We start from the raw sequence: 18002 nt of genomic DNA, 5'->3' as shown, positions 1-18002 counted from the left end.
TCCTGTGCCTCCTTCCCCTCTGGCTGGCAAGGAGCCACATCAGATGCACTCCAAAGTTTGCATTTTCTCCTCCTGTAATTGCATTGCTGTTTGCATTTCTCCTCCTGGCTTCTCCCTGTAATTGCTTCCAAATCTGGAGTTGAGAGGTTCCTTTTTCCTTGGAATAACACCCTCCCTCCTCTTTTCTCTCCCCGTGGAGGGCTCATCCAGTCCTAGAGTGCACTGAGTCTGAAAAACCAGGTTTATTTCTCCCCACGTCCAAAGTGGTTTCAGTGCAATCCAGGAGCAGCATGGGAATGGTGAGAATGGGAATCACCTTCCCTGCTGGGGAATCGTGGACTTCTGACAGCATTCTCCTGAGCTGATACATCCCTGTGTCTTCACCTTCTGCATAAAACGCTCTCACATCCAAAACTGTCTCCCCAAAGAGGTATTTATGGATTGGGAGTGAGTCAACACTCGATTTTCCAAGGAAACTCTTTTCTGCACCCTCTCCCTTTCATTGCATCTTTAGCTGAGAGTTGTCACTGCTGGTATGATATGAAAGAATTAGTCCAGGGCACCAATTTTAGATCCCAGGCTGGGATAGACAGGAATCCTCTGCTGTGTCCTGAACTGGATCCCAGCAGATAACTTAAAAAGCAGCACAGTAAACTGAACACTGGCTACAGCGTAAATCACTGAGGACGGCCATGAAAATTGTTTTTCAGGGATGGTCTTAACTGGGAACCTCCAAACCTTTGAGTTTTGCAACGTGCAGATGTTTTCTTTAAGCAGGGAATTTCTGTTAGTCATTCGTGTGAGGAGTTTTGCACCATTAGGTCAAGCACACAATTATTCAGCCTTCAGATCTGCCACCACACAGGGTCAAATCAGTCCCGACTGATCTGCTGACAAATTTGCTTCCAGTGACCCATTTCCGAAGGCAACGGAGCTGTGTTTTGACAGCTCCCTGAGTAATTTCCGATGAATCCGTCTGAGTCACGTCCGTGCCCAGCTCCCTGAGCTGCTGAGACACATCCCACCTCTCAGTGGATGTGTCACTTCTTCTTCCAAAGGGTATGAATCCGCTCAGCTCCTTGGAATCATAGCTTCTGCCCTAAGGTACCATAAGTAATCCTAAATTCCTGCAGCTGCGAAGGTATTTCAGATCAGGCCTGGAAGCCTGGAGTGATCCCACATATTCTTGGCACCTCATCCGAGGTATTATCCAATGTATTTTTACTAAGCAGCTCCGTTAGTTGGGGGCTTTTTTTACTGATACCTTCACCTTTATTTGCACCAGCCCTGAACAGGGAGACATGGACAGGGCTCACTCTTATCCTAAAACCTGAATTTTCTGGAATTTCTGAAAGGAATTTCCCGGTCAGTACCTTGATTTCTTGGGCTTCCACATCTTCCCATCCAGGCTGCACTCTCTTAGCTCCACCAAAACTTGCTCACAGTGTGCTGGTGCTGGGCTCTGTAGCTAAAGAATGTCTCTGATATGAATTCCTAAACAGAGTCATGGATGAATGAGGTATGAAGCCCATCCTCTCAGAAAGAATATTTTGCTTTCTCTCATGCTGCCACAAAGGCAGGTGGGCTCAGTGGGGATGCACCTCTGGGGCTTCCCAGACAGGATGCTCAGAGCTCAGCCTTGGTTTCAGATGCTACCGTGCTTCAAAACTGCCCGAAAAAATAAAACCCCTGCAGCAGAAAACCTGGAAAACTGCAGTTTCCTGGAGCAGAGACAATCCCAGTCAGCTCTTGGGTGCAGCACCCTCAAAGTCACCCCTGTGCACTCTGACCTTGCACCGCCCTGAGCATACACAGCACAGAGCACCTTGAGCACACACTCCCATCACCTGTGCCAAGGAGCTGCCTAGGTGGGAGAATTAGGCATTCCAAGGCTGGAAATGCCTGATCCAAACTTCTGTGGGCAGCCAAAACTCAGTTCCCCGTGCAGGCTTTTAGGAAAAGCGCTGGGAGTCAGGTTACTGAGGGCTGCATCAAAGCACATGTGTGAGATTACAGTGGCAACTATAAATCTGGCATTGCCTCGTGTTCCAACGCCTGACTTCCTCCACAAAAAGTTAAACAGTTTCCCAAGCTTCCTTTGGGGTCGGGAAAGCAGCATTTAATCAGGAAAAGCCCCGGTGTGCTCAAAGCTCCCATCACCAGCACTGCGCAGACTCTAACTGGCCTCCAGTGGCATCCCTCAGGCCCTCAAGCTCTTCTCCCAGAGGAAGCAGGATGCTGTGTCCAGGTTTCTGGTTGTGGTCCATTCCCAGCCAACAGCCCCCAGAGGAGACACAGGTTCCCCCCCAGGATCGTCCACACCTGCAAATCCACTGTTCCTAAAACATGAGGCATTTTTAATGATGCCCTTAGTAGGGAGCTCTTTCCACAGGCTTTCCAAACCCTTCAGAGCACTGCAAAGTGGAAAATGGCAGGGTTTGAAGACGGCTGACGGATGCTGCACTCACTGATGGCATGAGGAAGAATTTCTCAGAGCCCAGGGTCTCTGAATGGACAAAACCTACCTCGAGGGAAGGACTGAGAGGTGTTGGCAGCTCTGCCCCTCCCTCCCACCAAGGTGGGAAGACACAGGTCTGAGGGGTTTTGCAATGAGGCAGCCTGAGAGCCAGCCCTAAGCTGCTGCCATGACCTTGAGCTGCTTCTCAACCACTTACTCCCTACAGCACCCTTTAAGTGCCTCCCACCTGCCCCAAGGCAGGCCCATCCCTCGTCCCTGTCACACACAGCGCTCAGCTCAACAGCTCCAACAGCCTGGAGCTAATGAAAAAACCCCACATCTCTCCATTGTTTAAAAACAACCCCAAAAACTTGCAGCCCCTCGGTGACTGCCCTCTCCAGATGCCCATTTTTATGTGCTTTGCAAGAGCTGCTTCCTATTCTGCCCCTGGCTCCCAGAGCTGAGGCCTGGGGCAGAGCCTGGCCTATCCCACATGGGCAAAATTCTCGTTTGCTACACAGAATCCCCAGTGCACTGCTCTGTTTCTGTTAGAAATAAAATGTTTCAGCTCCCCATGGTTGGTTTTGGTAGCATTCACTGAGAACCAGGGACATTTCAGCTGGTTTGGGGTGTGTTTTGCACAAGGGAGCGAGGCAAGCTCAGGGAATGGTTTATTCCCTGCCATGGGGTGGCTCAGGGCTGGCATCTCCCCAACACATTGGGGTGAAAATGGAGAGCTGAGTGGATCAGTATTTCCAATCCGTTGGGAGAGATTTTTTTCCAGCCCTTTGACCTCTGTTCCAAGGGGCTCCATGGCTCACACGCGCTGCTCCCCTCATGCCTGATCCTTGTCGATTGACCCACTTGAGATGTTACACACGGAACCAAAAACTCCCATGGGAGGCAGTTTAGAGGGCTCTAAAGGAAGGAGCTGGGCACACCAAACTGCACCAGGGAGATGGTCGAAATTCCACCCCACCTCTTCATGCCTGAGTCTTGCACCCTCCTTTTCTCCCCACGCTACAAAACATGGGAGCCTGAGGCAAAGAATTGCCCAGTTTGCCAGGATCTTAGGTGAGATTTGGGCACCTCCCTCCTCAGCCTCCTCAGAACGTCTACCTTTGCACCTGGGCAGGGCTGGAGCAGTTCCCTAATCCTGGGAGCCTTCCCAGCTGCCTCCGTGCTCCTGCTCTCCTGGCTCCATCCAGGTGAGAGGTGTGGGAACAACGGGGAGCACACCCCGGGGACGAGGAATTTTACACCCATTAAGGGGCTCACCCAGAGTTTTATGGGCCTCTGGTTTTAAGGCTGGGAAGAGCCTGCATTTGATGTGGAACACAGAGCCTGCAGGCATCGTTTCACCTTTTCCCTCATGCTCCCATGCCAGTTATCCTGCTCGCCTTCGATGTCTCCCACGCCCTCCAATGGAAAAAATTCCCAAGAGATGCTCCATTAGGGAAACAAGGCCCAGAGATGAACTGATGTCTTCAGATTGTAAACATCCCAGGGCAAAGAGGGAAATTTTCCAACTTCCAGGCCTCTTTGGCTTCTCCACTTTTCAACTCACCGATTTCATCCAGGAGCAATTTGCAGCAACACTATTTGTGTGTTTTCCCTGAGCTGGGCCAAAGTGTTATAGGCCAATTATTTCTCCTCCACCCCTGTGATGCCTGCAAATTACTGAAAGGAAAACTGTGAAGAAAGAAGCCAAATCTTTTTGACCAAGCAGCCAAGCACCATCATTCCTTAGTGTCCATTAAAAAAGAAAAATTCAAAATATAAGCAAGGAAATTGAGCGCAGAAAGTTTTATGCTGCCATGGTTTCAGCACAAAAAGAGGTAAACTGATGCCTTTATCATCCCCAAATGTTGATATCCTTATAATTTAACTTTCAGTTTATGGAACAGATTTCTTCTGAGTGGCAAGGATACAGTTTTATTCCCATCAAAAATTGGAAACTCTACCTTTTCCCATCCTAGGATCTTTTTGGGACTTGAAAGAAGGTCCCAGCTTCAGAGAAGATCTGATTTATAAGATGCAGGTGTACTTGAGAATTAGCTTAGATATCCACTCCATTTCAAAGCTCAAAGTTTTAGAAAGAAAATTGGGGTTTTGCACAAAACCAGGATGCCAGCTCCTTACTCAGAGCGAGAAATCCAGGTCTGCTTTGTGGGAATTGGAATTTTAATCCTCACAGCTGAGTAATGGAGAAGGGACTGGTGAATGAGCACCTCATGTCCACCACAAGGTTTGTGAGCTGGTGTCTCCCAAATCCATTTCCTTTTACGCTAATGAATTACTCTGATTTACAGCCAGACCCAGTCAAATGGGCTTTGATGACTGGGATAGAAATGTTACTGCATAAACAGGCTTGGAATTCACTACAGACACTTCCTTGGAATGCTGACCCATCGGAAGTGAGCAGTGTGTGGTTACAGTGACAGGCAAACAAACTCCCCCAGCAGTTCTGAGGAACAGTGACAGCAGAATGTAATGTAAATATTGTCATTAATATGGCCTGTGTTAATTAATATGGCACATGGCTAACACAAACCCAGCAACCTCTCCCTTTCCCAAGCCCACACTCCTTGCCCACAGCCTCTGGAGCGTTTTCAGCCTCACATCCAGATGTCAAATTAATAAACCTTCCCCTAAACCCACACAAATGCAGAGACTGAGGCTCACCACCAAATTCTTCCAGGTTTTCCTTAGGGAGGAGAAGGATCCAAGCACAAGGCCTTGATAACTCACCTGTGCCAGGGCAGCAGCCACTGTGCCCACAGCCACCAAGCTCTGGGCCCCAGAGACCAAAACAGGACATCTCTTGGAGGCCAATGGATGTGTCCCATGATCCCCCCAGTATTTCCACTGGGAGAAGCTCCCCAGGGAAGAGATCAGATTCTCTGGCTCCATGGGTGCGGCCCTGTTGTGCCCAGGGATGCTCCACCAGTGTGCCTCGGCTCATTCCTCAGCATTCCCACAAATCAGTCGCTCCTCCACCGTGAGGACTCACTACAAAAAGCAGCAGCCAGCCAAGGTCAGAGAAATGATTTGGAGCTGGAAGGCTCTTTAACCTCCTCCGAAAACTCCCCGGCCCTCACCCTCACCAAAGGAGATACGATGGTTACGTGCAGCCTGTAGATCACAGTAAAAGCGAGGAGGCCAAAGACCTATCAGGGTTTTTTATTTTTAATGTCAATTTGGCAAGGCTACAAGACAACAATTCGCATCCCTGGGACCTTTTACTTTCCCATAAATTCCAAGAGCCACATTTAAAAGTGAATTGGCAGATGCTTGGGGTTTTTCATTGTAAGGAAGTTTGTTTTGCTCCAGCAGCAGGCAAACATCTTCAGTCAAAAACGATGAAAGGGAGGGCATGTTCCCACCAAAGCCAGCCTCAGGCTAGTGGGATCTTCATGCAGAAAGCAAACCGGGTTTGTGTGATGAACTACAAAGAAGATCTGCAGAAAGCTGAATAACACTTTCTGTCCGGAAACCTGGAATTGCAGGCGCTTTTTGGAAGGCTTTGGAATGTGTTACAAGTTGTAATCCTCCCAGCAGAACCTCAAGAGCCTTGGCTTGTTCTGCCCTTTTAAATCCAGGACTTGACAGCTCTTTAACCAGAACCACAAGTGCTAGAGGTGGAAAAGGCCTAGGGATTATCTAATCTATTCCATGACTTAAACAGGCAACAGCTACACTCCAACCGTGCTGCAAAAGCGCCGTGAAAGTGCCTGCACGGGGAGGAATCAGCCAAACTGGTGAAGGGAGCACGAGGAAGCACATTCCTCTTGTTTTCCAACTCATTAATTAATCTCTGAGTTTGAGGAGCAGCTGTGGGGTTGCTGCTGACCAGAAGGATGATGACACAATAATCTCCTCCAAGGCTGCCAGTGGATGCCCACACATGAAGAATTCATCTTTCCAAGTGGTGTTGACCCACCCAGCAGATTCCCCACGAGGGAAAAAAAAGGGCAGTGGCATTCATCCTCCACCAAAACATGCATCTTTTATACTTTTATAGCAATGTTGCTTCGAGTCTTAAGAAACAAACTCTCTATAAATCACATCATAAAATATATCCAGGCTGATGGTTTACAGGAAAGCTCAGCAGTGGCAGGGAGTGCTTTGGGTGGGTTTTTCTGGTGATAATCCACCTGGAAAAAGGCAGTTTGCTCCTGCTGCTGGAGGTGGGACAGTTTATTGTGTGTGGATTAAAAGCCTTGCTCCCAGATCGAGGATCTGAAGGTCTATCAGCCACTGACAACTGAATTCCACCGCCACCCTCTCCTTGTTTTATTGGTATTAATATTTGTGCTTTGCAGGTCTGCTGTGAAATGGATCGTGGTTTCCTGAACTTTTCACCCTGTTTTTTCCATGGGCTTGGGAACTCGCAGGGGGACAGCTCAGTTATTTGTGTACTGGTGTAGAAAAAAGGGGATCTGGGCCTTGACCCAGGATTTTCTGAGACTTCTGAGTGATGGCTTAAAGGTAAGAGTCTCTGGAGCTGCAGGTAGCAGGAGGGGTGGAGAGCAGAGGGAAAAGGTCAGGCAGGAATCCAAGCCTGGCAGATCCGAACGCTGTGAGAAAATAAGGGAGAAAATGGCCCCAGACACCCAGCTTTAGGGACGGTGCTCCTCTCCCAGCCCACACAAAGACGTCTTCAGAAGGATCGTGCTGGGATTGCGGCCAAGGAAAGCCATGGAACGAGATAACAGCAACAGATCAAGGAAACAAGATCAAGGAACGGATCACACACGGTTAGAGATCCATTCAACTCCTGGCTGCCTTCACCAAGAGACCACAACTGGTGGACGTAGGAAAACTGTGCTGTCCTGTGCTGTCACCAGCTTATGGAGGGTCCCCAGTTGTCTTTCTTGGATGCACAAGGGACATACTGAAAAATCCTGTCGGATGCTTTTGAGTTCTCAGTGGCCTGAAGCAGATCTTTACCCATGCAGGACCCCCTGTGCTCACAGATAACCTCAGTCCCAGAGTCTGAAGCTCCTTCATCTGCAGGATACACCTTCCACCCCTCAGAGTAACACCCACACCAAAGCAAGAGCAGATTTCTGCTTTTTAGCACATGGGATCTTAAATTCCAGCTGGTCCCACCCAGGACCCCCAGAAACCCAAGGCCTTCTGCCACCATCTACATTGGGCAGTGGAAAATTTGGTTCTTCCCTGTATTACACCTCTGTGATGGGAGCTTTGGTACCTCAGCACAACAACATCAGCTCAGCTCCTTTCCTTGGACATCTTGCTGGCTCCTACTGACATCTCTTTGGGAACAAGGAGGATTGGCTCCACTCTGGAAGTCATGAAGGCAGAATCAAACTTTCCCTTTCCTCAGGCCGAAGCAGGAGCAAGGCTTTGCTTTCCAAGCAGCTTTTGGGTCAGGTGGGCGGCAGAGTGGCCTTGGGTAAGACCATCCCTGAAGCCCATGGTGGCACTAAGCAGCCCAAAACGTGGATCTGGAGGCTTTGCTTTATCATCTGCTCTAAGGACACGGTGAAGCACGGCTTTTGGGCACAGAAAAGCTGCAGGCAGATGGCCACCACCTCCCTCGGGCCTCGGCTCTGCGTGCCCCTGTCCTTACCGAAGGGAACAACGACACATTCCCAGCTGGAGCGCAGGCTCTGCTGGCATCCAGCAGCCCAGATGCTTTGCTGAGCTCTTCTCCATCCCTCTACTCTGCAAGGCTGGGAAGATCAGGAGCAGATTTCTCCTGAGATTCCTGGCACTGCTCCTTCCAGCCACGGCTGGCGACTCCAAGAGAAATGACTCTCTTTTATGTTCTGGCACTTCCAGTGCTGGCAGGAGGGAGGACGGAGGAAAACAAACCTGAGGCTCCCAGAAACTCCACAAACAAACAAAGATTTCTTTTCAGTGTGGTTCTGAAGAGAGCCAGAGATCTGGGGAGCAGGAGGAGGAGGAGGGAGGATTGGCCAGTGTTTCTCCCAAACATGGAACAAAACCTCTCCTGCAGATGACACCACCCAGCTTAGAGAGAAAAGGGATCTAATTGCGAGGGAGAGACCCCTCACAAAATGCATTGATGGTTTGCTTTGCCCTGGGGCATTGGGGGGAGTGCTAGCAGGCAGAGGAAATGCTGCTTCAGCCACAGGAATCATGGAACATTCTGAGTTGGGAGGGACCCACAAGGATCATCCCAGTCCAATCCCTGGCCCTGCACAGACACCCCAACAATCCCACCCTGTGCATGAGAGCGTTGTCCAAACCCTCCTGGAGCTCTGGCAGCCATGGGACTCTGGCCATTCCCTGGGGAGCATGTTTAGTGCCCCAGCACCCTCGGGGGGAAGAACCTTTTCCTAAAATCCAGCCTAAACCACCCTCAACACAGCTCCATGGCATCAAGAAGAATGGACAGGCTTGGGTACATCACAGCAGGTCAGCCATGCGGTTTTCCAGGTGAGGAGGCACATCCAATATCCCCGGACAAAAAGGAACAGCTTGGACTCAGATGGACGAGGTTTTCTAGAAGGAACCTCTCCTTTTCTCCCTCTACATACTGAGGTTGTCCAGGCAAGAGCTGCTCTTCCCTGAGCACGTTAATGATGTCCCTGAGTCTGGGGGGTGGCGTGAGGAGCATTCCTGTTTTCTGCTGCTCCACGTGCCTGTTACACTGAAGCTGTAAGATGGAGAGGAACCACCTCAGCTGTGGGTGAACACAGAGTTTGGGAGGCCATTCAAGTGCTGGTGAGACAGGAAAAGTAGCTGAGAGGAGCATCCTCACTGCCCTTATCCAGCCTCCTGCCGCTCTGGAACCACACTCACAGCATTTTTTTCTGGAGAATACAGCTTGATTTTGCCCAGGATTGTCCTCCTCTGGCAGAACAGTCCGGTTTTACTTGCAGATTAATCCATGTCATGCTCACAAGCATTGAGCTGGTCAAGTTTGTTGAGTACTGATGAGCAGCTGCTGGCCCTAACTCAGCTGATCCCAACCCAACTGATTTTCTTGGAAATCCAAAATCCTGATTCGCTGTCACACACAGCCCAAGGAAGCATTTCTGTGTAACTTAAATACACCTGATTTCTCTTTTTTCCCCCTGAAAATGGTGATGCCTGATAAAATCAGTTGTTAAAAGATGATTTTTTTTGTGACGGTGACTTAAACCAAAGGTCAGGCAATCCCAATCTCAAGCACACGGGTTTAGTAAAGCTCTGCCTCCTGGCCAAACTCGCTGTTTGGCTGTGGAGTCACTACTGGACAGATGTAATCTGAAAAAAAGCCAGCTGGTCAGATAACAAGAGCTCAGCTCCTAATCCCATCATTAATAGACAAGCAAGTCACAAATGAGTCACTTCTACCTCTCTGGCTCAGTTTCCTTGCTAATAAAAATTAATAAACTTTTCTTTTTTCTTCTTTGTGTTTTCTTTTAATTTATCTGTTTTGCCTGCAGACTGATTAATGAGGTGTTTTTTCTGTGAAACAGGGGAAAAAGGTGCTGCTCCTGGGAGCAGCCTTCAGGAGATGCTGCTGAAGAAGTGCACATTGCCAGGGGTGATAGAGCAGAGAGGCCAGAGAGTCAATTCACAACTCTGCAACCTCAGGGCGTTGTGCTGCCGGTTTGCACTCATTAATTTTCCCTTTTTGGACAGATTTGATCAAAAAACCCAGGGATCCTCCAGGAAGGCAGCTCTTGCAATGCAATGAAAGCTATCATATAATAAAGCTGACTCTCTAAGGGCTGTTGTCTCCCGTGAAATCACACAACCTCCAACTTGCTGCTCCGCTACTCAGGCACTTCCCTGAGGAAATGGATGCATGCATTTGCATCTATCCACTTCAGCACTGGCTGCTTTCTGCTCTGGCTGCAGCGCTCAGCTGCCCTTGGAAGCCGTTCACACACGCCAGCACGGAGGGAATACCGCGAACTTCCAGGAGAGCTTCGCACGCCCGGCGGGGCCTGCGCTAGGAAGGGAAAGCCCCCCATGTGCCCAGGCCTTCTGGAGGCCACACCGTGCTTTCTGAGCCACAGGCCCGCATCCTGGGACAAATTAATGTTTTCCATCCCCAGCTGTCCGTTCCGCCTTGTTGCGACACCTCTTACCTACTTTCGGGCTGACCTTGCGCTGGGCTTGAGGCTGTTCACGAGTTTTTTAGTCATTGTTGAGAACAAGGAGAAAGAAACAAACATCTGGTTAGCAGAGCTGCCAAGTGCACATTCCTTCCTTGTTTTTCAACCTTTCAATCCCTTTGTTTTCTGCCTGAAATTCCATTTGATAAATGCACAGAGAGCCACAGGGCACTGATTAGACACAACTCCTGTCCTGACCCACGCTCACCAGCGTTGCCTCGCTGGAACAGCCACAGACCCCAAAACAAGAGCAAGGCCCTAGTGGAACCACCCCAACTGAGAATGGGGGTCTGATCCTGCTCCCACTGAGGTCAGTGGGAGCTTTGCCACCAATTTCAGTGGGAACAGGATGGGGCTTTACTGTTGTTCCTGCAGTGAATTGGTGCTCAAGCCCATCCCCTGCCAAGCTGTGGCTTTGCCATTCCTGCAGCTCTCATGCGGGAGTTTTTTTTAATTGGAAACAACAACTTTATTGAATCTTGGCCTGCGGTGCTGGCACAGCCTGACCAGACCAGGTGGGGCTTCTCCACCAGAGGCTCGTGAAATATCAAATACAAGACGGGCCACATGACAGCAGCTTTGTCTTCTTTGCCTGGTTTTCTGCCTGGAATTCCATTTGAAAAATGCCGCTGGAGAGACGCTGGGCACTGCTTAGATGCAACTCCTGTCCTGTGCTGACCCACCACCACCACCGCAAGCTTCAGCCTCCTGTAGCTCTGCACAGCTGTGTCCTCCTGGACCACAACTGCTGAGACCTGCGGGAAGTTGGGTCCATCCTCCCCAGCCGTAGGGACCTCTCCGCACCGGGCAAGTTTAGGAAGAGCAGCTGCCTTAGATTCCACCTCCCTACAGAGAGACCTCCCCAGGGACCGGATCAGACCTTCAGGAGGCTGTAGCACCTTCCAGCAGCACCTGTTTTTTGAAGAACCCTGCTAAGGCAAGACTAAATTTTGATTTGAAACCAGGACCAACAGCCCAGTGGGAAAAAGAGCTTGGAATCAATCCCTTCAGAGAGAAATCCTAGGGAAGAGGTGAGGCGCAAAGGGACCTCTATGTTCTCACTCAACGGGCCGTCTTCGCAAGGCATTGCTCTGGCTGTTGCATGGAATACCAAGCATCTGAGTCTCTTAAAAGCTTCCCTCTGTTTTTTATTTACGTGTGACTGAGTCTGTGTGCCTGAAAACCAGATTGGAAGATCATTAATCTGGGACAAGAAAGCGCCAGACTCATAGAATGCTGTCCCTCCCTGTTGTCAATCCTCGCCGACCCCAACCTACGCAACGACTGACGCTCTGGAGCGGGATTGTACCGGCCTGGAAAGCCTCTCTTTTCCATCAGCGATGCCAAATCTGCGGTGTGGCTCCATGATCCAAGTTGACACCGGCCATGAGAACAATTCCATTTCCTCCCCGCTGGTCACTTCCATAAATGCCAAGTTCTGGGCAACACAATGTTCGGCATTTCCAGCAAACCGCTCTGTGATCTCATTTGCGTCGCCAGATTTATTTATTTTAAAATGCCTTCTTTTTTTTTTCTTTTTTATTCTTGCGGCCATACATTTTAGATTAAAAAATAATAATCATGCAATCTCGCAGGAAATTGGGCTTTCAAAATCGGGACGCAAGGAAGTATGGTCCAGTGGAGATTTGATCAGGCAGATTTTACAGCCCTGCGGCTTGTTGGATACCCTTTTTCATTAAGATTAGTTTCAGTTTCTGGCCCCTGTTCTCCCATCGCGAGTCAGTTTTTTTTACCCAATGCCTTTTCAAGGGAACTACAAACTCAACAGCCCGTTATTAATTTCACTGGTGAATGCACAGTCCTCATCGAGCTTCAATTCTGATTTAAAGTGGTTTCTGAGTGAGGATATTACAGCCCCAAGGAGAGCTATTGGCCGCTCCATTCCTACACGCAGGAGGTCTGAACATTGTCATTGAAGCTGCTCAGAGAGCTTTCAATCCCCTCTTTCAGAACAAAAAGGAATTGGGACGAGCCTGAGAATCTGAATGCAGAAGGACCTTGGCATACTGGATCCGTGCTGGCATTTCCAAGCCTAGATGGCACTGCCCTTTTATCAGCTGGAAGGAGGGCCAATGCCACTCACTCCTGGAAATGACACAATATTTGTATCCAGAAACTTGGACAAGTGTGGTGGAAACTACTGGGAAGTTCTGCTTTGCGGGTGGAAAATGGTTAAAACTTCCCTCAGCTTCCTGTCAGTTCCATCCATTGAGTCCTACCAGCTCAGAGGGGCTTAACAGCCTCTGCAAACCCGCAAAAAGCACCAATAAAGTCTCTAATGAAGAAAATGTTTTGGAAAGCCAATTTGACCAGGCCTTCTCCAAATGAAGGGACTACGCTCAAGCCTTGGAAATTCTTCCTCTGTGCTGTACAGATGCCCTCTCGCTGACCCATAACTTCATTTAACTCTCCTCAAGAGGAAGAAAGGAATCCCTGCTAAAATTATTAGCTTGCACAAAGAATATTTGCTTTGAGGGGAAGGCCAGCACACGTGCTTGGCTTTCTCAAAGGACTTCCATGACCACAGCACAAACTCTGGGCTCTCACAGCCAGGAGATTCCTCTTTTTCCCCCAAAGGAAACACATATTAGTACCCTGTAACACTCCATGGAGGTGCCCCAGCACACAGACATCCCTTCGTGTTCATGCTTTGGATTTTGGTGTCCCTTGGCCCCAAGTTGCCTTTACTTCCATAGGCACAAAGCACAGGGTGTTTGGTGGGTAGCAAAGACATCCAACAGCTCCCAACCCCTTCTCCAGCTGCCTGCCCTCCCCCAAAAGGAGCATCACAAAGTGGGAGATTCAGTCCTGAAACGCAGCCCAGGAGCTGGAACCCCATGGCAGCCTCAGAACACAACATCTGCCCTGGCCTTCTGAGGGGAAAACCAAACCAGAGCGAGCTTGCGCAACGCGTAATCGAACCCAGTTGTTCTCCAAGGCAGGAGGAAGATGTTCGTGCCGTCCTCCGAGCATCCATCCAGGACTCTGTGTCCCCAGATTCCACCCAGCGTGATTTGTTCAGATCTGGGTCGTGTTCTTTGTGTGTTTCCCCCTCATGGAGGTTTTCTAACCATAAGGGTTGCAAAGAGCACAGGAATATTAAGAGCAGTTGACAGAAGAGCTCTCGGGGGGACGCAGTGCACAGGCCCTCAGGATAACGCACATCTCCTATTGTTATAATTATTAGGACTTTCATTAAAGTGGAGGAGATGAGTTATCCAGGAGGGGAGGAGAGCCTGAAATCATGCATACCTTTTCATGAGGCCCAATACAGGCTGTGGCCCGAGTCAAAGCTCTCAGACAGCCCAACTCATCAAATCCAGCAGCCGTAGCAGAAGGAGACCCACAAGTTCTTTGATAAAATGCCACACTGCGAGATATCACAGCCTCAGACATGGCACTTCAAATCTACTCCCAGTTATGGCTCTTACACAGAGTTGATGCATACTCAGAGGGTGGGCAGGCCCTGGCACAGGGTGCCCAGAGCAGCTGGGGCTGCCCCTGGATCCCTGGAAGTGTCCAAGGCCAGGTTGGGCAGGGCTTGGAGCAACCTGGGATAGTGGGATGTGTCCCTGCCCATGGCAGGATGTTGGAACAAGGAGGTCTTTAAGATCCCTTCCAACCCAAACCATTCTAGGATCCTATGGTCTCAGGCCACGTTCAACTTGTTATTCCAGTTCAGAACATGCTAGAAAGCAGGCAAGTTTTCTTTCTGACCAAGAGCAGATCAAAAGCCCCCTCAGCTCCTCATTTCCCCATGGTCAGGAAGAAATTCAAGGCAATTTTCCCTTGCAAGACAACACTCTGCACCATGAGCTCAGTCAGTTCAGGTATTTCCCCCCAAAGCTGAACACTTTTTAGCTGGTGCATCTGTTGCACTAAATAAACCCCGTGGCTGCTGAAATGAGAGTACAAAGCACCCCAAAGCCGCTCTGCTTTGCTCCTGCTGCTGGAATTTGCAGGCATGCAGGAGTGGGAGCAGTGACTCATGCCTGCTGCTGGCACAGCCAGAGGGAGGGGATCTTTGGCAGCAAGAGGAATCGGGGTAGGCAGCAGGAACATCTGCTGGTGGCTGAAGCAGGCACAGCAAACCCATAACCTGTCACACTGTGAGGAGCACCCAGATTCCTCAGACCACTTCCATGTCCATTCCAAGGAGTGCTGATTCAGTCTGTCACATCACCCAGCCAACACGGGGACAAAGCCGTCCTGTTTCCTGCTAGAGCCACACGGACGCTGGAATGACCACATAGGCTTCCACTGCACCTTCCCATCACAGTTCAGACCAAAAATCAGCGTAACCCACAGGTTCCACAAATGCCAGATATTCATTCACACAGTTGTTGTCTCAGGTATGACAAAACCACAGAATCCCAGAACGGTTTGGGTGGGAAGGATATTAAAGCTCATCCCATCCCCCCCCTGCCATGGGCAGGGACACCTCCCACTGTCCCAGGCTGCTCCAAGCCCCAATGTCCAACCTGGCCTTGGGCACTGCCAGGGATCCAGGGGCAGCCCCAGCTGCTCTGGGCACCCTGTGCCAGGGCCTGCCCACCCTCACAGGCAGGAATTCCTTCCCAATATTCCATCTAACCCTGCCCTCTGGCAGTCTGAAGCCACTCTCTCTTGTCCTATCCCTAAAAAGTGCCTCTCCAGGCTTCTCATGGCCCCTTTAGGCACTGAGCCTTCTCCCCAGTGCTCTGTGAGCACCATCGCCCCCAAAGCAGCTTCCTCCAGCTTCAAAATGTTCCTCACTCCAGCGTGCTCCTGGCAGCTCCACACACAGAGCTCACACACAGGCCACTGGCCTCAAGCAAGACACGGTGTCACCTCCAGGGCTGCGTGCATCCCACGTTCTTCAGCTCTGGGGTGAAACCTCTCGGAACTGGCAACAATGGAGAGAAGAAACATATTAATCTTCCTGATCCATCTTCCTCTAACCTGCCAAGGAGTGTCCCACAACTTGTGACTGATTGCTTCTTACCCGGTCCTCCCAGAACACGTTAATCACTTTAAGACGCATTAAAGCTTTCTAGTGAAGAACAAACCACAGTTGTTAAGAAGAAGCAAATGCTGGGCTCGCTTTTGTGGGCGCATCACACTGCCCAGTGGGGGAACTGCCCGTTCTGATGCATATAATGGACATTAATTAGCACAAACAGAAGGTCTGTCATGACATTTATTTATGACTCATTTAAGATTTTCATTGTTTGATGCATTTGAGGCAGGATGCACTTGGTGAAAGCTCTGCTGAAGTGAGTTGGTAACTTGAATTTCCCCGAAATATTAACTCCACATTCCTTATCTTCACCTGCCTCAGCTGTCTACAGCAGACTTGGCCATGGACTGTAGAGATACCTGTGCTTGCCTTAGCAAAGCTGAGGTCGTGACCCGAGGAAAGGGAATGCCAGGAGGTCATGGGCACAGGACCTGTGTGAAAAACTTAGAGGGTGAAAAATTATAGGGAGCCATACTAAGCCCTTCAGTCAAGCAAAAGGCAAAGAGGAAGCCAGCACATGGGGACAGACTGTGGAGTCACGGGCACCAGCAGAAACAAGGGAAAAACCACTTTGAATATTAGGAAATGTCTCCTGCTAGTAAGGATAGGAAAGAACTCTGCGGGGCTTGCTATATTCGTCAGCTAAAATCAGCATAATAATTTCTTCCCATTCTGCCCCCCAAACCTTCTCTACCACCTGTGGGCTCTGCACAAACACATCCTTCTGCAAAAAAAAAGCCCCAAACAACCGCCCTAAGGGTCAGAGTAGTTAGAGAAGTAGAAATCCTTGCACATGTGGATGAGGTAGTTCTGCCATGCTCTTCTTAGAACCCATTCATCGCCCATCTTTTGGCCCATGAAAATCACGGTGCAAAGGGGGCACATGAGCCTGGCCACAGGATGTCTGCAGCCTCCCCTCAGGGCTCCCAAGGAAGGCTCGTGCTTGGTCACGCAGAGGTCACGCGAAGAGCCAGGTTTTCCATTTCTGCCTGCTCATGTGTGTGAGGACATGGGGAAGTTTATTCTCTTCATTTGTGGGTTTTGCTGGTATTTCCACCAGAAAGGACAATGCTTTGGAGGCTGGGTATGTTCCTTAAGAACTGGGGGTGATTCCAGAGTGCAATTACATTATTAGTCCAAATAAAGCATGACATGTCCTGCTACAGCACATCTAGAAGGAATTTTTACATCCTTCTTAAGACTCCAGAGTCACTTCAGCCCAGTGCAGGCAGCCAGTCGCTCTGGAATACCAGCTGCTCAGAAGAACAAAGGCTGGTTAAAAGAATGAAGTGTTTAAATCCTCATTGTTTTTTCCCCCCGAGAAGTGACTTTCCTTTGTCTTGCTTTGCTGCATTTCAGTGAGCTGAACAGATTAAGTTACTGCACCATGAGCAACAGCTGAGTTAGGATCACGAACATGCCTTTCTTTGGTGAACTTGTCGAGAAAATGAATTCCATTTCTCTGCATACCTGAGGAGCAAAAGCACTTGTGGAGAGGAATCTCTCCCACAGGGAACCCTTGTGTACTTTGCAGTAGTATTTTATTAAGAGCTGGAGAGTTCAAGGGTCTCACAAATGTAAGTTTTCAATTAGCTTTCCATTGTGTCCCAAACAGTCTCTAAATACTCAACTAAACTTTAATCCAATCACTTGATTTGACTCCAAGCATGATTTATCTTTTAATCATCATCTGCTCAATGAGGGGGGAAAAGAAAGCAAACTTGTTCTTGGCCCATCATGACTCATGCATGATTTTACTGCCATCACAGTTGTGTTTTCCTTTTGGCTGATGTCTTGGCAAGTGCAAGCACTGCCTTTGGCTTTCTATTTAGGTATGATCTTTCCTGCTCATTTCCCCACCTCCCAAAATGCTGAACAGCACTGGATGTTTGTGCTTTATACTTTTTCCCACCGAGGCATGTGATTTTTTTTGATAATTTTTTATTTTTTTTGCCATCTCTCGACGTTGCATTAATCAGAAGTGTCTGCTATTTGACCTACACTCAAAAACACAAATCATGCCTGGAAAAGGGGCTCACTCTTTTAAACAAGCAGCATTTTTCTGGAAGGACATATCACACAGAGAACACTACACCAAGACACAAAGCAGCCAGGACCTTCTGGGCACTTACCAAGAGCTCAGCTCTGGAGCTGGGGCGAGCCTGGTGGGATTCAATCCTTCCTCCACAGGCTGGTGGTGCCTCAGTTTCTCCATCTGGGAATGAGATTTTCAATGCAGCACTTTTTAAATAGTATTCTGCATTTCAGGGGTTCTCCCTAAGATCAGGGTGTCCCATGGCCCCTCTGGGCCAGTGACACCAGTCCATGACCCTCTCACCAGCAATACCCCAGCCACGTTCAGTGCATCTCTCCAGCAAAGATGAGGAATGAAATGGAGCCAAGCTTTTCCCAGGAATGC

The 18002-nt window shown here is 49.4% G+C and overlaps 1 protein-coding gene across 4 annotated transcripts in view; it reads right to left on the bottom strand.

The window, feature by feature from the left end:
* Nucleotides 1–15745: 15745 nt before the first annotated feature.
* The window catches only part of LOC108448942, a 21969-nt gene continuing 19712 nt past the window's right edge, over nt 15746–18002 (bottom strand). For 3 of the 4 annotated variants that reach the window (XM_017743436.1, XM_017743439.1, XM_017743438.1), the window contains 2 exons: nt 17716–17798; nt 15746–16026 (listed from right to left, as the gene is read on the bottom strand). In XM_017743436.1, coding sequence (XP_017598925.1) covers nt 16000–16026; nt 17716–17798 — 110 coding nt within the window. In that variant the 3' untranslated portion in view covers nt 15746–15999. The remainder of the gene's footprint in view (nt 16027–17715; nt 17799–18002) is intronic. The other variant, XM_017743437.1, reaches the window with a different exon arrangement.

Source organism: Corvus brachyrhynchos, unplaced genomic scaffold (genome assembly GCF_000691975.1).
Source record: "Corvus brachyrhynchos isolate BGI_N302 unplaced genomic scaffold, ASM69197v1 scaffold79, whole genome shotgun sequence".
In the NCBI taxonomy this organism is placed as follows: Eukaryota; Metazoa; Chordata; class Aves; order Passeriformes; family Corvidae; genus Corvus; species Corvus brachyrhynchos.
Note: the sequence above shows the minus strand (reverse complement) of the source record. Positions and strands in the feature narration are given on the sequence as shown.